General features: G+C 37.4%; 1 protein-coding gene across 1 annotated transcript in view; it reads left to right on the top strand.

Annotated features, from left to right (window-relative positions):
- Positions 1–18,683, top strand: part of fam91a1 (family with sequence similarity 91 member A1) — a 48,050-nt gene extending 29,367 nt beyond the window's left edge. Inside the window, exons 11-24 of the mRNA XM_038288779.1 lie at positions 4,226–4,338; positions 4,466–4,575; positions 5,381–5,493; positions 5,588–5,674; positions 5,800–5,929; positions 10,187–10,335; positions 10,825–10,959; positions 11,319–11,432; positions 11,763–11,835; positions 13,080–13,226; positions 13,567–13,665; positions 13,869–13,992; positions 14,075–14,144; positions 15,480–18,683. Of these exons, the coding sequence (XP_038144707.1) occupies positions 4,226–4,338; positions 4,466–4,575; positions 5,381–5,493; positions 5,588–5,674; positions 5,800–5,929; positions 10,187–10,335; positions 10,825–10,959; positions 11,319–11,432; positions 11,763–11,835; positions 13,080–13,226; positions 13,567–13,665; positions 13,869–13,992; positions 14,075–14,144; positions 15,480–15,665 (1,650 nt within the window). The 3' untranslated portion in view covers positions 15,666–18,683. The remainder of the gene's footprint in view (positions 1–4,225; positions 4,339–4,465; positions 4,576–5,380; positions 5,494–5,587; positions 5,675–5,799; positions 5,930–10,186; positions 10,336–10,824; positions 10,960–11,318; positions 11,433–11,762; positions 11,836–13,079; positions 13,227–13,566; positions 13,666–13,868; positions 13,993–14,074; positions 14,145–15,479) is intronic.
- The last annotated feature ends 569 nt before the right edge of the window (positions 18,684–19,252 follow it).

The following is a 19,252-nucleotide window of genomic DNA, read 5'->3' as shown; positions in this document are numbered from 1 at the left end:
TGTCATTTTACTTTCCCGTCTGGAACAGTGGGTGGGCGTCGGTCATATAGCTCTAGATTGGTTTAGATCATATTTGGCTGAACGTACTTTTTGTGTCTGTCTTGATGGCCATAGGTCCCCCTCTGCTCCACTGTTGTGTGGTGTCCCACAGGGCTCAGTTCTAGGCCCGCTCCTTTTCTCACTTTACCTTCTTCCGCTTGGCTCTATTTTTAGAAAACATGGGATTGCCTTTCACTGCTATGCAGATGACACACAGATATACTTACCGCTAAAGAATGTAAACTCCACCTCTCTTCGGTCTCTGTTTTTATGTCTTGAAGATGTGAAGGCCTGGGTGGCCCTACATTTTTTAAAACTCAATGAGGACAAGACGGACGTAATGATCTTTGGCAGATCCACTGCTGATTCCGTGACTAGTCTTGGCTCCTTGGCTCAGTACGTTAAGCCGGTTATTACGAATTTAGGGGTTAAGATGGATGCTGGTCTTAAAATGGAAGCGCACATCAGAGCCGTTATAAAGTCCAGCTTTTTCCACTTAAGGCAGCTAGACAAAGTAAAACCCATTCTTTCCAGACAGCATTTCGAAGCAGTGATCCATGCATTTGTGACCACACGGCTGGATTACTGTAACTCACTTTATACAGGGGTCAGTGACTTGTATATTTCTCATCTTCAGAGGGTTCAAAATGCTGCTGCACGTCTTTTAACAGGTACACGAAAATTCGACCACATTTCCCCTGTTTTAGCTTCCTTACACTGGCTGCCAGTACATTTTAGGATTAATTTTAAAATTCTTTTATTTGTTTTTAAAACTCTTAATGGCCTTGCTCCTTCTTATCTGTCTGAGCTGTTACATTCTTATACACCCTCCCGTTCCCTCAGGTCAGCTGATCAGTTGCTTCTGAGGGTCCCAAAGACAAAATGCAAGCTCAGAGGAGACTGTGCTTTTTCTGTGGCAGCTCCTAAGCTGTGGAATGATCTGCTTCTGAGCATAAGACAGGCCTCTTTTTTGCTGTTTTTAAGTCCCTTCTTAAGACTCATCTTTTTTCCTTGGCTTTTGGCACAATTTGAGACGTTTTACTTTGTTTTATTCTTTTTGTATACTAATATGTATTTTACACTCGTTTTTTCTCAATTTTATAATTTTATTGTATTTTATGATTGTGTACAGCACTTTGGTCCTGTTCGGTGTATAAAGTGCTTCATAAATAAAGTAAAAATTATAAAATAAGTTATAAAACTAGCACATACTTCAACACATATATCACAGGCAGAAAGGCTGATTTAAGTTGGATTTCCAAGAGAATTAAGAATTTTAAATTGGATGATATTGAGCATGTCATTACGTTATAGAAAACAATTGCAATAAAACAGCTATAATGAAATTCAAAAAGTATAAAGTGGAAGTTCACAAAATAACAGTTTATTAAATGCAGTGTTGGGAAAGTTCTCTTTCTACGTGAACTAGTTCAAAGTTCAGTTCACACATTTTAAAATGAACTAGTTCAGTTCATAGTTCATAATTCAAAACCAAAAAATGAACTAGTTCATAGTTCTTTTTTTTTTTCATATATTGCTCAATTACACCATAGCCTACTGTAGAACCACAGACAGCAATTATTTTATCAGTTGTAACTCTGAAACTGTGTGTCAGATTTCATCTTCATATCCAGTTTTGAATCCTTATCCAACCAGGGTTTACATTAGCATTGAGGGGACAGCATTTCCCCATTGTTGCTTTAACGCTTTGTTGCTGTCCATTCACTTCACACTAGCAGCAGCTGCAGCTTTCACCCCTACAGTATATTCTCAAAAACATCAGGAAAAATGTGCTGCTTGAATGGTCTTTTTTATGAGTAATTATTAAATGAAAAATAGGAAAGTAGTCTTTAAGGTGCAAATGTTTTTTTTTTATTTTAATAATTTTTTCCATTTGAAATTCCATTTCAATACATACTAAAAAGGAATACTGAAATCCTGGAAAATTATACCAGGCAGGTTTAACAAACAAGTTACATGGATAGTAAAACCCTCAAGAACAGGGGTCTTCTTTTCCAGACCAAGGACCCCCAAACTGATGGCGAGATGGAGCGGGGACCCCTTAACTATATATATTGTATGAAATTGTGTCCTATAGTCACTCTATTACAGATGGAGTAATGTAAAGAAATTAATTTCTCCCTGGGATTATTAAAGTTTTTTCTGATTCTGATTCCTGGTTGTTGTGAAGGAAACGGTGCCCAGCTTGAAAGAGCTCCTGTGTGTCGCTGAATGTGTGCATTGATGACTGAAAGACATCTTTTGTCTCCATTTATCTGTTTACTACAGTGTGTTGATTTCATGTTAATGAGTATTTAAAGACATTTCAATTAGTGGGGGAAAAAATTGCAGGCAGGGAATATAAAAATATCAACTAACCATGCAGACCCTCATGCAGTACCTCCGTAGACCCCCTAGGGGTCGTGGATCCCCTGTTGAAGACCTCCGCTCAAGAAGATTTTACTAACACAAACTGAGGGTCCAGGCTGAGGTAGGAATTTAAGGTTACTGAAGTGCGGATTTTTTTACTGAAAGCCGGCGGGCAAACTTGTTGCCATCATCCTCACCGACCACCTGGTCATAAAACTGTTTTAAGTGATCATACTGCTGCTTTGTCGCCTCCACGCTGCTGTGGCTTCCACACGGCATTTTGTTTTGATGACGCACGCGGCTGTAGGCTACGACACTGGTAGCTGGTGTTGCCAGATTGGGTGTTTTTCCCGCTACATATTAAGGCCTGTTTACGGTTTGATTTAGCCGGGGTTTCGCCTGGAGGGCTTTATAGAAATCTGGCAACCTATTGAACGGAGCTGAACTGAGAGAGCGTGCCGTTCACAGACACCAGAATGAACGAGTTCACAATAACGTTCATCAGGCAGTAATGCAGTACGTTCAGTTCACGTTCGCCCAAAATATGAACGAGTTCATGAACTTTCGTTCAATGAACGCGTTCAGGCACAACACTGATTAAATGCATGTTTTTGGTCCATTTGGTATGTTTGGTCCAATTTGATGCAGTTGTAGAATATATAATACAAAATGTTAGTACTAAAATTTTTAAGCAGCAATCATGGCATATATTTATTTAATTAAATGTTTCTTTAGCAATTTCATTGGTGCCACTATTCTAAAATACTAACATTAGACCTGTCACAATAACATTTTCTGCTGAATGATGCATTGTTCCAAAAATTATTAAGATAAATGACAAAATGCTTTCATTTGGTTTAAATCCAAAATGTTCCCATACTGCAGCTGCCGTCTGTCGCTTTGTAAGAATTTCCATCTTTTTTTTTTCTTCCAAATGTCAGTACTCTGGCTTGCTTCTCCTCTGTCACAAGGCTCTCATGCTACACTCACTATGCTATGCAAATAATAAGGGGAGGGCTGAATGAAAAATAATGCATAGGGGTGAAACATTTTGTCGTCAAGACTTTTCAGTTAAGAAAAAAAGGAGACGGAAAGAAAATATGCATGAAAATGTGACTTAAGCTAATTTGATTTTATCATGCTATTAATATGTTTTATCTTTATTGTGATTGTCCTAACAACATGTGTTGTACATTTACTAGACATTAGGCATGAATTATCAGTTTTAGAACAGTACTGAATTATCTATATCAGCCTGTATGTCACTCGGTTTCAGATTGGAAAGAAAATTGTTGGAATCAAACATTACTGAAAATTGGTTCTCATTTCTACTTTGAAACATGCCTCAAAGGGACCTTTGAAGGAGTTTTGATGTGGGGAAAAAATCGTGAATGCTTACAAAATCTTACCTCGCAACAACTATGACTTGATGTATCTGGGACTGGCTGCAGTAGTATAAATAAAAAGTCTGATGTAAAATATTTGGATAAAAAATAAAATTTTCTTCAAGATCCGCTTCCAAATGAGTTCAATTAATACATTTTAAATAATGCCTTGGTAATTAGTATTAAGACGAGTTTTATAATCACATTCCTTGATCCTTAAAATATATCCTTATTTATAAGTACTGGTCTTTGAAGAGAGAGCCAGGTAAACAGAAAACCGCAAACTTTACATAACATTTATTGGTACATCCTTTCTTTGTGATATGCCTTTCTTAGTTTATCCTTAACTGATTCCACTGCCTGAAAAAAACACACACACACACACTCCTTGGAAGCACATTTTAATGTGTGCTTCTTTTTCGTTTCATCAGAATGCGGTTTCCATGTACTGTCGCCTTGGCTTTGCAGTGAAGAAAGGTCCGGTGTTCAGCTCTGAGCAGCTTCACCCCAGCTGGAAGAACGCCCCATCTGTTAACAGACTGAAGTATGTGCTTCCTCTACTTTCTGATCACAGCTCATTCACTACCCACCTGATCTGACAATGCATCACTGCGACTCTTATCAAACCCTTAATTAGCAATTCAAAGTGCTACATTCCTGTTCTGCTGTAGGAGCACCATGGATCCCCAGAAGATGCTGCTGTCATGGGAACAGGGCAGTCCCGTCATGGAAGGCGGCTCCTCAGCCACAGATACAGACACAACAAGCCTGGAAGATCAAGGTCCACATCAGGGTTATTATAGCTAACCAAAACTAACTCTAAAACTGAAATTGAGAAATCATTAAATAAAACAATTTAACTAAGTGGGGAAAAAACGCTAAATAATTGAAACAGACAGTATTAACTAAAACATACTGAAATTAACACACCCTTAGTTTTTGTGTTTGTTGTATTGTTTTTTTCCAGTTTTGTGTTGAGTTTTTATTACTTTGATGCACAATTTCATAAATATAATACTTTTGGCTTTTTTTAAATCATGCACCTAAAGATTACCTGAAGTATAAAAAAAATAAATAAAACTACTACTAGAACTGATAAAACTAAGGTAGAAAAATAAAAGATACAAACTCCAGAACTAATATATAACCTTGATCCACATTTTGTGCAAGCCCACGCATGTTCTGCATCACATACAAATAATTCAACTTGCTGAGATATGGACATGGGGCACATTATAATTGCCATTTCTAAGCAGCACGTTTAACTCAGCAGAGCTGTTAAGTGATTTTGACACTAATGGGTGTTTGTCTAAAGTGGTCACATTTTGGCCTAATTTTTATTTGTTTAGCATATTAACCTGGTAGAGATGCTCACAAATAGGATGCTGTCAAAAGGTCTGTTGATCAACAGCATTGATATGCAAATAAGTAAAATTAATGACAGAGGTAGGGATGCTCTAAATGAGTTATTTTTTATGTTAACATCTGCAATTAGTCTGGGTAAAAGCGAGTAAAAGGTGGTAATGATATTGCTCAGCAGTGTTATGATTCCTTCTGCTGCATAAATGATGTTTCTGTCTCAGCAGGAGACACAGGCAGCGTTAGCAGCCTGAGCATCCCAGCAGCTCCCACTAAGAGGATCGCCTTCCTGTTTGACTCCACGCTCACGGCCTTCCTCATGATGGGCAACCTGTCTCCGGTCTGTGCAGACATAAAACACAACACATTATTAGTTCTTTTTGGTAGGAAATAAATTATGTTTAAACAGAATTGTTGTGCCTTTGTCACATCAGAACCTGAAGAGCCATGCAGTCACCATGTTTGAGGTCGGGAAGCTGTCCGATGAGACCCTAGATAGCTTCCTGGCTGAGTTAGAGAAGGTGAGTTTAAACGTCTTGTTTTAATAGTTCTGTAAACCTTAAATTTGTATTGAGAGTTTCCTAAATAATGCAGTTTCTTTTCAGAAACAATGAGCTGTTTTTAAGAACTGTTCATTGTTTCTCAGGTGGAGAGTACTGCAGAGGGTGAAGCTCAGCGTTATTTCGACCATGCTCTGACCCTTAAAAACACCATCCTGTTCCTGCGCTACAACAAGGAGCTCACTCAGGATCAAGGACCTGATATTCCAAATATAGGTATTCACATTGTCATGTTTTTTTTTATCTCATCTCTTGTTGGATCTTTAAAGATCATGACAGGGAAAATATTCCTACCTATTAATCTTTGTATTCTTTCCACCAAAAACATCAGAACTTTAAGAGGTCCATGCTAACGCAGAAATGGTGTGATCTGAATAATGTCATTGTTATTTTCACTGTATTTTCTGTGTTATTATTCTGTTGGAAATCCAGTCTTTTGCAGCTTCTAACAACCTTTGTTCTAGGATTATCATTTAACTTTGCTTCCATTTGACCAGACCTTCTTCTTCCATATGTTTGCTGTGGCTCCATGTCTTGTGGTAAACTGCAAACAGGAGTTCTTACAGCTTTATATCAACAAAAGAGTACTTCTTGCATCTTTTGCAGAAGGTTCTATTTTTTGGAGTCCACAATTAATAGCTGGTGTCTTGATGGATGCATCAAGTTGTCGATTCCTCAACTTTCCTCTTGAGTTACCTCAAGTATTTAAGCGTCTTTCAAACTAATACTCTTTTTTTAGCTATTCTGGCAGCTTAGGGTGTTGATCTTATCTTAGTAGGTTTGCAGCAACATTATATTATTTCCCATTCTGAATGATTGAATGAACATTGCTCAATTCAAATTTTAAAGCTTGAGTTTAGGTGTTATAACCTTGCTTTATACGTCACTTGTTGACTAAGGCTACGTTCACACTGCAGGCCTTTAATTTGGATTTTTTTGCGTAGTTGTTCAGATTCCAAATATCTGCGATTTTAATGTGATCCCCTGACTAAACAGCATACATACAACTTAAGGGTTCCGAATGTGCAGTAAATGAAGGAAATTACGTCACAAGTAGCAAGTGTTGGAATGCTAGAGCACATTTTGCGATCTTAAGTATCTTTTCCGACTGAAGTCAGCTCATTAACAATGCAATCTTTTTAAGACATTAAAATATTAAATCAACCAACCTGGCTTTCTGCGTTATTATCTGCCATGGTTGTTATTTTTCTACCTGCTTTAGCTTTGCAGGACACAGAACAGTGATGTTTGTCGTGTTTTAACGGACGTACAGGTCGACCTGGATGTATAGACACAGGTCATATTTGAAAAGATTTGATATTTATTGGATTTAGGACCACTTAGCCAAGTGGCCTAGATCACATTTGGATCGCATCAGGATCAACACTTCAGGCTGCATTGTGAACAGAGCGTCTGAGGCTTCCATCTACCAGCTGTGTTCATACTAAAATAAATTGAACATCAGCTTACTGTTATTGGTTGTATTTAGTATGTTTTAGTGTTGTACTTCAGTAGAGGGCGCTGAACCTATATGCACATATTTCTTAGATTTTTTTCTTTTCTTTCTTATTTTCATTGCATTTGCCAACAATGCATTACTTTGTCTTAGCCTTTCATTTAAAACAATTGTAGAGGACATTGCAATTTGTGATTGTAAAATTTCCAAATTTAAAAGAGCTTCAGATTCCAGCCAATTAAACTAACCCATATTTGGAGCAGTTCCTCTTTATGTGCTGGTTTGGATTAGAAAATGGGATTTCCATCCTTATCTGAAAGGCAAATACAGTAAACACAACCTAGTATTTACTTGTAGGTATTTTTCTGCCAGAGGGTGACATCATTTGTCATAAATTCCCTGCAAAATTTTGCAATGATTATTTAAAAAAGATGCATCCATATTGGAACAGTGAAACTAAATGAGAAATTATCAACAGGGAGGCTTGCAACCTAGAGGGAATTTATACAAGGCCGTTCATAGAAATTTAATCCTCCTGAATTTTGCAGTATTCATATAAACATTTGCCTAGAAGTAGACCAAAAAATCTGTACTCTAATAATGTTCATTTTGTAGTTTAACACAATTAAATATATTTTTTGCAGGTTCTAAATTAAAAATGTTAATATTCAATTTAAGTACATGATTAAGGAGCTTAATGAATGTGTTTAAGATTTAGATGTCAGGTTAAAATTAACATCATGATTTATAAATGCATCAAATATGGATCCTTTCCTGTAATATTTTGCAGATGCTTTAAATTGTTCCTTTTTATTGTTTAATACTATTTATAATCTCATTCTTTTAGTTTAGTTTTAATCTTTTTGTGATTGTGTGTTTTTTCAGTTAATTTACACAGAATAAAAAGTGCAATATGTTGTTAAAAAATAAATTCAAACTAACGATTTTAAGATTTTAATAAATTTTTTTCATTGTCTCTATCACTATGAACGTACCCTCAGCTGTCATTATAACAGCTGCTGTTAACAACGATTGATAAATGACTTGTTTGGTCTCTAATGTTCTGAGGTTTTAAAATCGATAAGTAATTAAAAGCTTGGAGCTCATCTACTAGCCACAAAGAGGAAGTGGATCATGTTTCTGTTCAGCTATCGGCAGACGATATCTCCGATTCGCCTTCAATGATTTAACTCTCCAGAGTAAAATATGCAGATTTTAAATGACTCTGTTCAGAACAGCCTTGGTTTTCTACTGTCCTTAAGTGAAGCAGTGCAGAATCTTTCCTTCCACAGGAACAAAGCCAACCTGCGGGTTCTGTGTGGCTCCCATTGTGGCACCAGATGTGTTTTGTCTGATTTGGCTTAATGCCTCGCTTCTGTCTAACCTCACTGTTTTTTTAAGCAGGCAAACCTGCTGATTGAAGTCTTATGTTAAATGTTCAGTTATGAATTGAATGAAGTTATTCTGAGTAATTAAGGAGTTGGAACTTGGAGAAGACGTGTTTTCTTCAACAAACCATGAGGATATTTAAGAGAAGAGTGGGTCCATAATACCAGCTTCTTAGTGCTCTCTTCTAATACAATATCACAGCAATTTAGGGGATTATTTGAAAATTTACTTTTCTTTTTTATCCTTTCTGACTTAGGATTTTTAGTTGCCGTATTAATATTAATATAAGACTATTTCTGTAGCTATTTCTTACTGTGGGAGTTGCTGGCTTTGAAATACTGTTTAAATCTATTTCAAACTAACAAAACTTTTTAAGATATCCTCCAGATTTAAGTAAGCATGAAAACTGTTCATTTTCTAACACTCACCTCTGATTATTTTTAAAAGAAAAATTGTTAAATGGGTTGCCTCATCATTGTTTAACAAAAGGGGTACTTTTAAAATCCCAGGATGGTTTTTACAGGCTCTTTTGGGGATTAACAGTCTTGCAACAGATTAAGCAAACAAACCTGATGTAAAAGGATAACCCTGCTCCCAGAAAAAACTTTGAAAAAGACCAAGAAAGTGGGCAGTACCGAGAGGCACACCTAGGGTGGGATTGATTGGAGGGGGTTCAACAGGAGGGAGTGGTCAGGAAAAAGGAAAGCGATATGTCTAAATATCTAAAACAAACACTTTGCTTTATTACACTTTATATATCATAAAACACTCATCTGAATACCTTTTTCTTTGCTTGCAGTTGAATATATGAATAAAATTGTTTTTGCAGGGCCTCCCATTTGTACTCCACACTAGGTTTACCACCTAGAGCAGTTTTAAACGGACAACAGAGAATACAAACACCCCACATCCAGGGTGAATCAAAGACGCTATTTAACCCCAGCACAGGGCTGGGACATAGACGCGTGGTAGGCTGTACTGGTTTTGGCGAATGGTAAAATTCAACGGCAGTAGTCACTTTTCAACACATATAGAGGACAACAAGATGTTTTTAGTCCAAATATTGCAGAAGCTTTAGCTAAAAACGTCAAAACGACAAAGCAACATAAGAATAGAAGCCTTAACGCCCCAGACATGGAAAATGTTGATCAGTTTCTCTTTAAGGTGAAATTAACATTTAGGCGTATTTTATTTGCTCTGAACGCAGCATTTCCTGGATAAGTTTCTCACCAAATAGTTTATTTCTGCCTTTTGATTTGTGAAGTTAATTTTTTTAAAGTTTAGTTTTTCTGATTAGTTCAGAGCTTTAATAATATACGATTAGTCAGAATTATAAAGCTTTAAAATCTTATTATAACTACATCAAATATCTCAGACTTTATAGGGAGGCCCAGGTGGTACTCCTTTCTCCTCCCTAATACTATAATTAGCTGAAACAGCCTTTATGTACAACCTTTTAATAAAGTATTAATTGAAAACAATATGTATATTTTATGTTTTTATTTTGCCTATCCCGCCCTGATTTAGTCTTAATGACATTTCAACTGCATCAGAGCGCTAACCGTTGTTCTTTATTTCAGTTCCACTTTCCACAGGATAGCTGACTTTTTTTCCTCCCTTGTCTTCAGGTTTCCCTTTGGACATGCTGCGCTGCGAGAGTCTGCTGGGTCTGGACCAAGCCACCTGCAGCCGCGTCCTAAACAAAAACTACAAGCTCCTGGTCTCAATGGCGCCGCTCAGCAACGAGATCAGACCCATCAGCAGCTGCACACCTCAGGTATGAAGCCTGGAGGAGGAGGAGGGAACAGACGGGGTATTGTGCTGTTTCTCCTTTTGTTTGCATGATAGATGACGGATAATGTGTTGTGAGGGCTCTGGTTGTCTTTGCCATCTTGCCTGATGTACACATTTGAGTTTCCAGAGTGAGTTATGTATGTGCGTGTGTGTGTTTATATACACTTTGTGAATTCTCAGCCAGCAGTTGCCTCAACAACGAGGCTTCACAAAGAGAGGAGGAAGGGGGGAGGCGATGCTCAGGAGTAATTCCTTTGCCTGGCTGTCATCCAGCTTTGTAGCTGAGCCCAGTGAGACAGAAGGAGACAAGTTAAACTCTTATTGTGCCATTCATGCTGTTTCTTACTCTCATACTGTTGCGACTCGCTGAAGTGGAATTTGCTAACAAAAGCTGAACATGTCTGTTTTCTGCTTTACTCTTCTTTTTGCTCTTGATCTGTTTATCTGCATGTGTATGTGTTTGTCCCTGCAGCACATTGGCCCAGCCATCCCTGAGGTGAGCTCCATCTGGTTCAAACTGTATCTGTACCATGTGACCGGCCAAGGCCCGCCATCGCTGCTCCTCTCCAAGGGCTCCAGGCTCAGAAAGCTGCCGGACATTTTCCAGGTGGGCTCATGTTAATGATTGTTCGGATAGGGAGTTTTAAATGCCAGCAAGAAGTAAAAAAAAAAAAAAAAAAAAAAAAAAAAAAGGCAGATAAGAGAAGTTAAACAACAACAGCTTTTAGAAGCTTTGGGCAGGTATATGCTTAATTAAACTTTTTACTTAGCTTTCCATCTGGTAATTAGCTCGGTCGCTGCCATCTCTGTTCTCCTATACACAGAGGGAGTCTTTTAATTTAAGTTAATATAACTTTGAATGCATTGATATTCAATGCATTCAGTTTTGTATTAGTATGGAAAAGCTGCCACTCTAAATGTTCAGTGGTGGGATGATCTGTTGTTTGTTCCTTTTTCTCTCTCTAGAGCTATGACAGGTTGTTGATCACCTCTTGGGGGCATGACCCCGGCGTCGTCCCTACTTCCAATGTTTTGACAATGCTGAATGACGCTCTCACACACTCTGCTGTTCTAATCCAGGTAAGCATGAAACAGCTTTATTAGAAAGTCTATATTCCTGTTCCTAATATAAAAATATTTTCAATGTTTTCATTATTTATACTACTCATTTGACCACAATGTTAATGTTGCTATTAGGATACTGCTTAGAATTTGATATAAAACATGATTTCATGGTTCAAAATATTCACTACTAGAACATTTACAACATTTAATCTCCTTGATGTAATTCAGTTTATTTGCAAGATCGTTCTAAAAACTTTCTCCTTGTAAGTCAAACTGTGAAGTGCTTTTCTCACTATGTCATGATGAGTTTGTTAAAACCTGTTGACCTCTGTGTTTATCATTCAGGGTCATGGTATGCATGGCCATGGAGAAACCGTTCACATCCCGTTTCCTTTTGATGAGGAGGATCTAAAGGGAGGTAAGTGGAACTTTCTGCATGGAGCTGCGAGGTCTTTTAGAAACATGTTTTTAACAATAACTTGGTTTGAAGCCTCCCTTGCTGCAAAATACAGCTGAAGAGAGGATGTCTTTTAAAAATGTTAGCTTTTTATATCATTTAAATGATGGTGATGTTTAGTGATAGTAGTCTTCTGAAGAAATAACTCAAAATAGCCTCTGAGATCAAAAAGTGTTGCAGACAATACCCAGCAAGTCATATAATCCTGTATCGTTTACCATGCTGTTAGGTCGTATGTTTATAAATGGTTTATATTTTGAAATATTTTGATGCCAATCTGTTTTTCTGGTTAATATTGGGTTTCAGCTGTAGCAGCTGCTCTCTGGAGCCTTTGCTCTACTGCAATGATCAGCTCCTCATCTTGATCAAATGCACAGGAAACCTCAATTAGCTTCAGCACAGTTCTGGTTTCTTTAAATGTTTTTTTTTTTATGTTTTGTAGATATGTTTTACAGTTTAAAAAAGAGCAGGCAACTATTCACATTAAGTAACAGAGGGATGGAGCCTTACCTTTTCTACCTGGCAGAGAAGATCCTTTTCTTCCTTTTTAATTAAAGAGCAGCATTTATAGCACCTCGGTCTATTGAGACACCTGGTGATAACATTGGTATTTGTTCTACTAGGATAGACCCTCTATACCTATAGGGCCTGATGATCAGATGATTTAGGGAAGAAATTGACAAACAAGCCTCTTAGCAAGGCTCATACCTCGTCACACCCAGACTTGTGATGATGCAGTATGCCCAATAGCTGGATTTATTTATAGTTTGTGAATCAACAAACCAAGTGCTCAGTAAAGAGTTTCATGTTTTGCCCAACTCAAAGAAATCTGTATTTGCTGCGCTCCGTGGAATAGAAATGAGCACACCTCCAAAATGTGCATAATCTGGAAGAGGGATGAAAGCTGGGAGTTGATCAGAATGTAATTTCAGCTTCTGAACTAAAAAATACATTTGATGCATCATGAACTGCGTGGTTGAAACTGAAGTTCGAGGTGTAGAAACCTGATATGTTTTTGTACAACACAGGACATTTTAAATCCTCTATGAAGGTGGCCTATTTGTATTAATTATTGTCTAATTCCAGCTTCTGCTGTCATCATTTCCTTGAAATTAATGACGACAGATTATTTCCACCTGGTGCTAAAAACTGCGTATCAGAACACTTCATCCCTAATTGTCGTCTGACGTCTGCTTCCTATACAGAGTTCTCCTACTCAAACATGTGTGTGCATAAAGCGCTTCGGAAGCTGAAGGGGCATGTGGATCTGGAGCATCAGTGTGGCTACATAACCATGCTGAACTCTAACAACAGGCACCGTCGCAGGACCAGCGACAGCGCTGAGTGTAGAGGTACGGGAAACAAGCACACATACAAAGTCCTGCAAATGTGCCCGTTAAAGGACAAGACTTATTGTTAAATTAGCTGCAATGCTCTCGCTTGTTCAAACAGATGGCACTAATTGTGTAATTTAGAGAAGTATTGCTCACAGTCCAGTTTAATTATGCTGTTTGTCTGCTTAATTGTGTGCTTTTTTTTTGCTTTAACCTTTGCTAATGGATGAGAAAAAAAGCATTATTAGCCTTTTAATATGGGAATCGAATCTTCCCCCTGATTTAAATTACAAATTATGTGTAAACCTTGAGTGTTGGCTCACAAAAACTGATGTGCTGATCTTTATTTGTGTTAAAGGAGAAACCCATCTAGGTGGAGGCCTGGATACCAACGGCAGCACAGAGTCATTTGAGCTTGTGAAAGAAGAGAACGGCGATGGCAAAGGAAAGACAGAAGGTAGATGATTCATTCTGTTTCAAATGTATTTGCAAGTATGTGTTCAGGGTTTTTTTTTGTAGGTTGTTTTGAGTTCTAGGACGAGTGAAAGGGGTCGGACAGATGGGGCTGAAGTGTGACAAGTGGTGCCGTCTGAATTCAAAAGCAGGACTTTCTTTTCGATGTCTCATGTTGTTTCTCCCTTGCCAATCTCTTTCTCTCAGCTCTTTCATCTGAAGATGAGTGGGTCCCTCTTGAACTGTGCTTTGGCATGCCCCTCTTCAGCTCAGAGCTCAACCGCAGGGTCTGTCGAAAGATTGCCTCACACAAACTCTGCAGCAACGAGAGGTAAAAGTTAAAATCTCTTTGCTTTCCTGTAAAATGTTGAAAAGAGTTGCGCTGCTAGACTTTAGTTTTGTTTCTCTTTCAGCCTTCAGGAGCTGCTTCACTCGAGCCGAAAGCTATCACTCAAAGTGCTGAGCTTTGTTCATTCGTTCCAGGTAAGAGGTTTTAGTTGCTTTTTCTTTAGCTGGAACCAAGATGAAAAATAAACTGTCCAGCAGAGTCTGATAGAGGCTGATATTTGGATCCAAAGGAATCAGGTTTATCCGTTTTTTCCCCTGTAAAATCTGGATTAAACCAGCTTTAACCCAGCTTCTGCTTCAGGGAACACCAACGTTCTTATTGTATTCTGAACATTACTTGTGACGTATCTCTTTTGCAATAAACATTTTTTTGCCCTTTCTCACCCTTGATCTTTTACTTTTCGTTTTTCCACTCTTCTGTTTGGAGTTGCTTGGAGCCATTACTTCCTTATATAGTCAATGCAATCATGCGCAATATCAACTCAAATGGTCATCTCAAAATTCTTACACAAATTGCTTATATTCACTAATAGATGCAACAAAAAACATTGTAAAACAAAAAATAAAATAAAAAAACTCAATAGGACCCCATTATTTAATTGGAAAGTATTTGTGTGCAACTAGAGTGAGCTACTGGTGTAGAAATTGGTACAGTCATAGTGCTGGACCCCTTTAACCCTTTATAGGGCATGTTACCGATTTTGATCACTTGCATACCCCTTACAAATGGAGTCCACCCACCATCCCTCAGTGAGTTTCTAGAAGCAAAAGATCTAGATCAGGTATTCAGCAAAGATACTGCTACATGGCTGTACATCTAATGTTTGCATTGGACCAATTAGATGAGCCCTTGAATGATATATTACCTACTTTAAATTAAGTTAAAAAATGAAAAACTAAGCCAAGAAAAACAAAAGGTAAAAAGCTATGGTAAAGTTGAAAAGTAAAGTAAAAAATTTAATAAGCCTAGTTAACAATAATATTTAGGTTTATAAACTAAAAAATGTAAGTGCCAAAATAAGCATTAATGTCTCTAAGGTTATGTTGGACCAAAAAATGTGTTTCTTTTACTCAGAGTGTTTTTCATGAATTTCATATTTCAATTTTATAGAAGCAGTTTTGTTATTTTTCTTAATATATTCAGGCAAGTTGGCGTTTCTTGTTATTACATTGACATTCATTTTTGCAATCAAAATATCCTATTTTTGAATGTTAGCAAGCTAATAAGGTCTTATTTCAATAACTTGATTGGCTTGAAATTTGGATTTTTAAAGTATTTCAGAGTGCCCTGTATAGGGTTAACTGAATAAAATCTTTTGATAAAATTTTAAGCATGCACAGAAAGTTTAATCACTTTAAATGTTATAATTTATTCTTGAGAGATACAGCAAATTGTTGATTCTTGACATCATGGTGAGGAAGACCCTGCCTCTTTCTGTTGTCCTGATATCTCTTGCCTTCTATTAACAGGATGGCGGGCAGCCTTCCGACCCAGACAGCGGCGTGTCGAACCCTCTCAGTCAGCCTCCGGCTGAGTCTGGCGTTCCCCTGCCGTCACTTAACCTCCTCTTCAAGGATGGACAGCTGAAGGAGTGGAGCGGCCGGGCCCCTCCCCCTCTGGACATCTCATCGCTGCAGAAAGACCAGCCCTCGTAAAACAGGCGCAGTTTGTCCATAAGTACATATCTTCTCAGAGAAAATGGACCACCCCCTCTTTCTTTTTCTTTTTTTATTTGCAACATCAGATTTCAGTGAAGACATTTATTACTAGTGGTCCAACCCTGTATCTTCATACCCGCTCACAAGTCATTGCTCTTAACATCCTTTGTTCATCGATAAGAGTGATGTGAAAGTTTACCCCATCATTTCTTTACTGTTTATCCACTGTTAGAGGATGGATCCTTTATAAACACTAGTACCCAGCTCTTTTTTTTGTTGTTGGTTCCCTTTGTGATTCCTTGTATTCCCAAGAAGGCAGTGTTATCCATTGGAGTGGTGCTATAATCCCAACATATAAAAGCGATGCAGGTAAACCCATTGTGTTCCGGTGACACCCATCCTTCATTTAGTGCCGGTTTGTTTCTTAAAAGTAAAGTGAAAAATTACCCCAAGAAACCCAGATTCATTCAGCAACCATTTTATCAATATGCAGGACCAAGACTTTGGATTTACCAACTGAGTTGGAATCCAAGCCTCCTCTTTGTGTTGTCACATGCTCAGTGGTTTAATGCATGATACTGTTGCACAGCGTAGGAAAAAGAAATTCCTTCCCTCTTTATTTCTGATCAATGATGGGGGGGTAACGTTAATTGCACTCTGCAGGATTTGTTCAAACCGGTGGATGAATAGATGTCTTTTTATTTTTGAATGTAGGATTAGCTGTAGTGCACATTAATCGTTTTTATAGCTCTTGTTTACGAGAAGGAAGTGTTTACTCAAGAAAAAGCAAACATGTTAAGAACTGACTGGGCATTTGAGGAACTTGTTTTTTTTATTTGTTGTTTCTTTTTTTAATAATTGAGAGCACCAAAGACCTTTTTTTTTCTTCTTTTTTTCATTAATTGTTGCCTTTATTGTAATCAGCCAATCAAAAGAACTCAGGCCTTGGATCAAAACTGCTCATTTGCTTTACTTTTCAATCTTTTTTAAGTTTTGCAGAGTTTATGTGCATTTCTTTAAAATCATACATCTAATGCAATTATCAGGATAGGATAAGAAACATCCTATCATTCCTGTTTGACCTGGATAATCTTTATGCCACACTTAATTGGTGACATTTCAAAATCAACTAGAATGTTTACTTAAAGTTTGTTTATTTTATTGGATCAATTTAAATAGTGTTAAATCTGCATTCATTCCACACATAACATCTTTCAATTGCTAAATTCTGTTCATTTTATAACTACTCCTAAGAAAAACATACATGTTATAGCCTATGTAGTCATGGAGACCATTGACGTTATCCACAAACCATTTCCATATAAATGGAAAGTTGAGGAAAAGGAAAAACTGTTGTTACAAAAAGGTCCCCTAGCAAGAGAGCTTACTGCAGTTTTGAGATTTCGGGATTAAGGATCCTTATTTGTTGAAAGCTATTTTGAGAAGATGGTTTGAAATTTCCATCAGGACTCTCTGCACCTGACCTGAATCCAATGGCCTACTAAGAAGAAAATGAGACCCAACAGTAAAGATCTGACAGTATGACATATGCAAGTTCAACCTAAAACTTGGTTGGAACTTATTAGCCATGAATTACGGTAGCAATGTGTCATGGAATGGAGTTCAGTCAGTTTGATTTCATTTCAACCTCACTGTTTAGTTTGGTCTCCTGGAAAACAAAGTCCGCTTTTTTATTTAAAGCTCTTCAGGTTTAGGGAAGTATGACATGCTTAAAATCTCATTGTAAACATCTGAGTTGACTTTAACCTTAATAACAAACAACCTCTTTGTATCACTCTTTTCTTCCACTAAACTTTCCATCTGCATGACCTTGTTGGGTATTTTCCATGTATATTTAGATAATGTCTGACATTTAGATTCTGGTTTTCTGAGAAGCTGGATTTTGGGATCAAAATAACTGTACTTAACACGTGTCATAGATCATCTTATGTTAAAAAAGGTATTTATTGAGTTTTTTTTTTACATAAATTTTAATTCAGTTCTGATCTTGTCCCACATAGGGAAATTTGGTGCACAGCAGCAATCAAAGAATCAAGACTTAATCCACATAACAGCACAGATATAAATACAGCATTAAGAAATAAAACCACCACATTACACGCCATGCTTCGTCATTAGGTTTATATTATAATTTACTGAGATGCACCTGTAAATCTGCTGATTCCCCATCCCAACCCCTGCCTCTCTCTGGAGGAAGCCCAGCCTGTGTGCCGTTCTGTGCTCTCTAAACCAGTCCATACCACTGTCTGCGGGACTTTGTTTACACCGGCTTCAGATGGGAGAAAAAAAAATGGGGGTTGTAATCTAAAGAGAAGCCTTTTTTTCTTTCTTCTGCAAAAGAGAGACCCCAGGGGTCAAAAAAATGGAAATGCTAATGCGTCGCCCTGGCATCAGCTGGCTCAGTATGTGTCTGAATTTCCTCTTCATGAATTCTTGGTGCATTTTTCTTTTCCTCTCTGCATTTTAAAATGTTGAAGACGGGTTTTGCTGAGTTTATTTTTTGAAGGAATCTTCCCCTCCTTGCAGTTTTTGACCCACTTGTTGAAGTTAGAAATAGACAAAAAAAGGGACTAAAATGTGGTCCTGATAAAGCATGATAACTGTGTAGAAACTGTGTGTGTATGTTGTGTATGCGTGCGTAATGTACACTTCACTTCCAATTATCACCCCCCCTTATCTACAGGTCACGACTCTTTGTTGCATTTGCTCATATTCCCCCTCACTTATACATCTACCTTGGGTGTTTAAAATTATAGTTTTTTTTTTATGTTGACAAAAATTTTAGGATTAAAAAAATTATCTTTGTTGTAGCTGGTTTATTTGGAGTGTGAATATATCACTGACTTAAAAAGAAAACACCCATATGAATAAATGGGCTTAAAAAAGTGAGAAATTGACATTCCTTCACTACGCTCTGCCTACATTTCCAGATACATATGATCAGAAATATGTAAAAAGCTTATGAAAATATAAATAAATATGTAATAAGAGTGAGTTTTTTTCTTCCTGAAAGATGTGTTTGGTCTTTTTCTGATAGCCAGTCACATTGTGTTATTTCAGGTTGTTTTTTCCAGTGCGATGAAACAGATGGTCCAAAAGCTGCAGCAGTCCGGATGCTCCGTCCATCTGCCTCAAGCATTTACTATTCTTTTCTAGCTTTTTGAAGAAAGACTGGCTGAATGCTAGTAATAACTATCTTCAGATGCTGGTCTTCACCACTTTTGACACTGCCGTCAAAGCCCATGTGACAAGAAATAACCTTGATGGCTTTTTGCTTTGAAAAACCACAGACCAATTTCCCACCTGACATTTTTTTAAACGAGGTTTTTCCAGGTTTTTTTTGTTTTGTTTTTTTTATAGATTACATTTCAAATGAGTGAAAATGTGAATGATTAGATGTAGCTCTTGATTTATTGTGCCATAAATATTGATGTTATTGGATCAGGTGCAGCATTTTCCTACAAATGTTACTTGATAGAGTTTTGATGGCACACTTGTAACTGAAGTAGTTCAAGATAATTGGACATTTTTATTTATTATTGGACATATGGTATCTAAATAAT

The sequence above is a fragment of the Cyprinodon tularosa genome, unplaced genomic scaffold (genome assembly GCF_016077235.1).
Source record: "Cyprinodon tularosa strain WSP-4 unplaced genomic scaffold, ASM1607723v1 ctg26, whole genome shotgun sequence".
Taxonomy (NCBI): Eukaryota; Metazoa; Chordata; class Actinopteri; order Cyprinodontiformes; family Cyprinodontidae; genus Cyprinodon; species Cyprinodon tularosa.
Note: the sequence above shows the minus strand (reverse complement) of the source record. Positions and strands in the feature narration are given on the sequence as shown.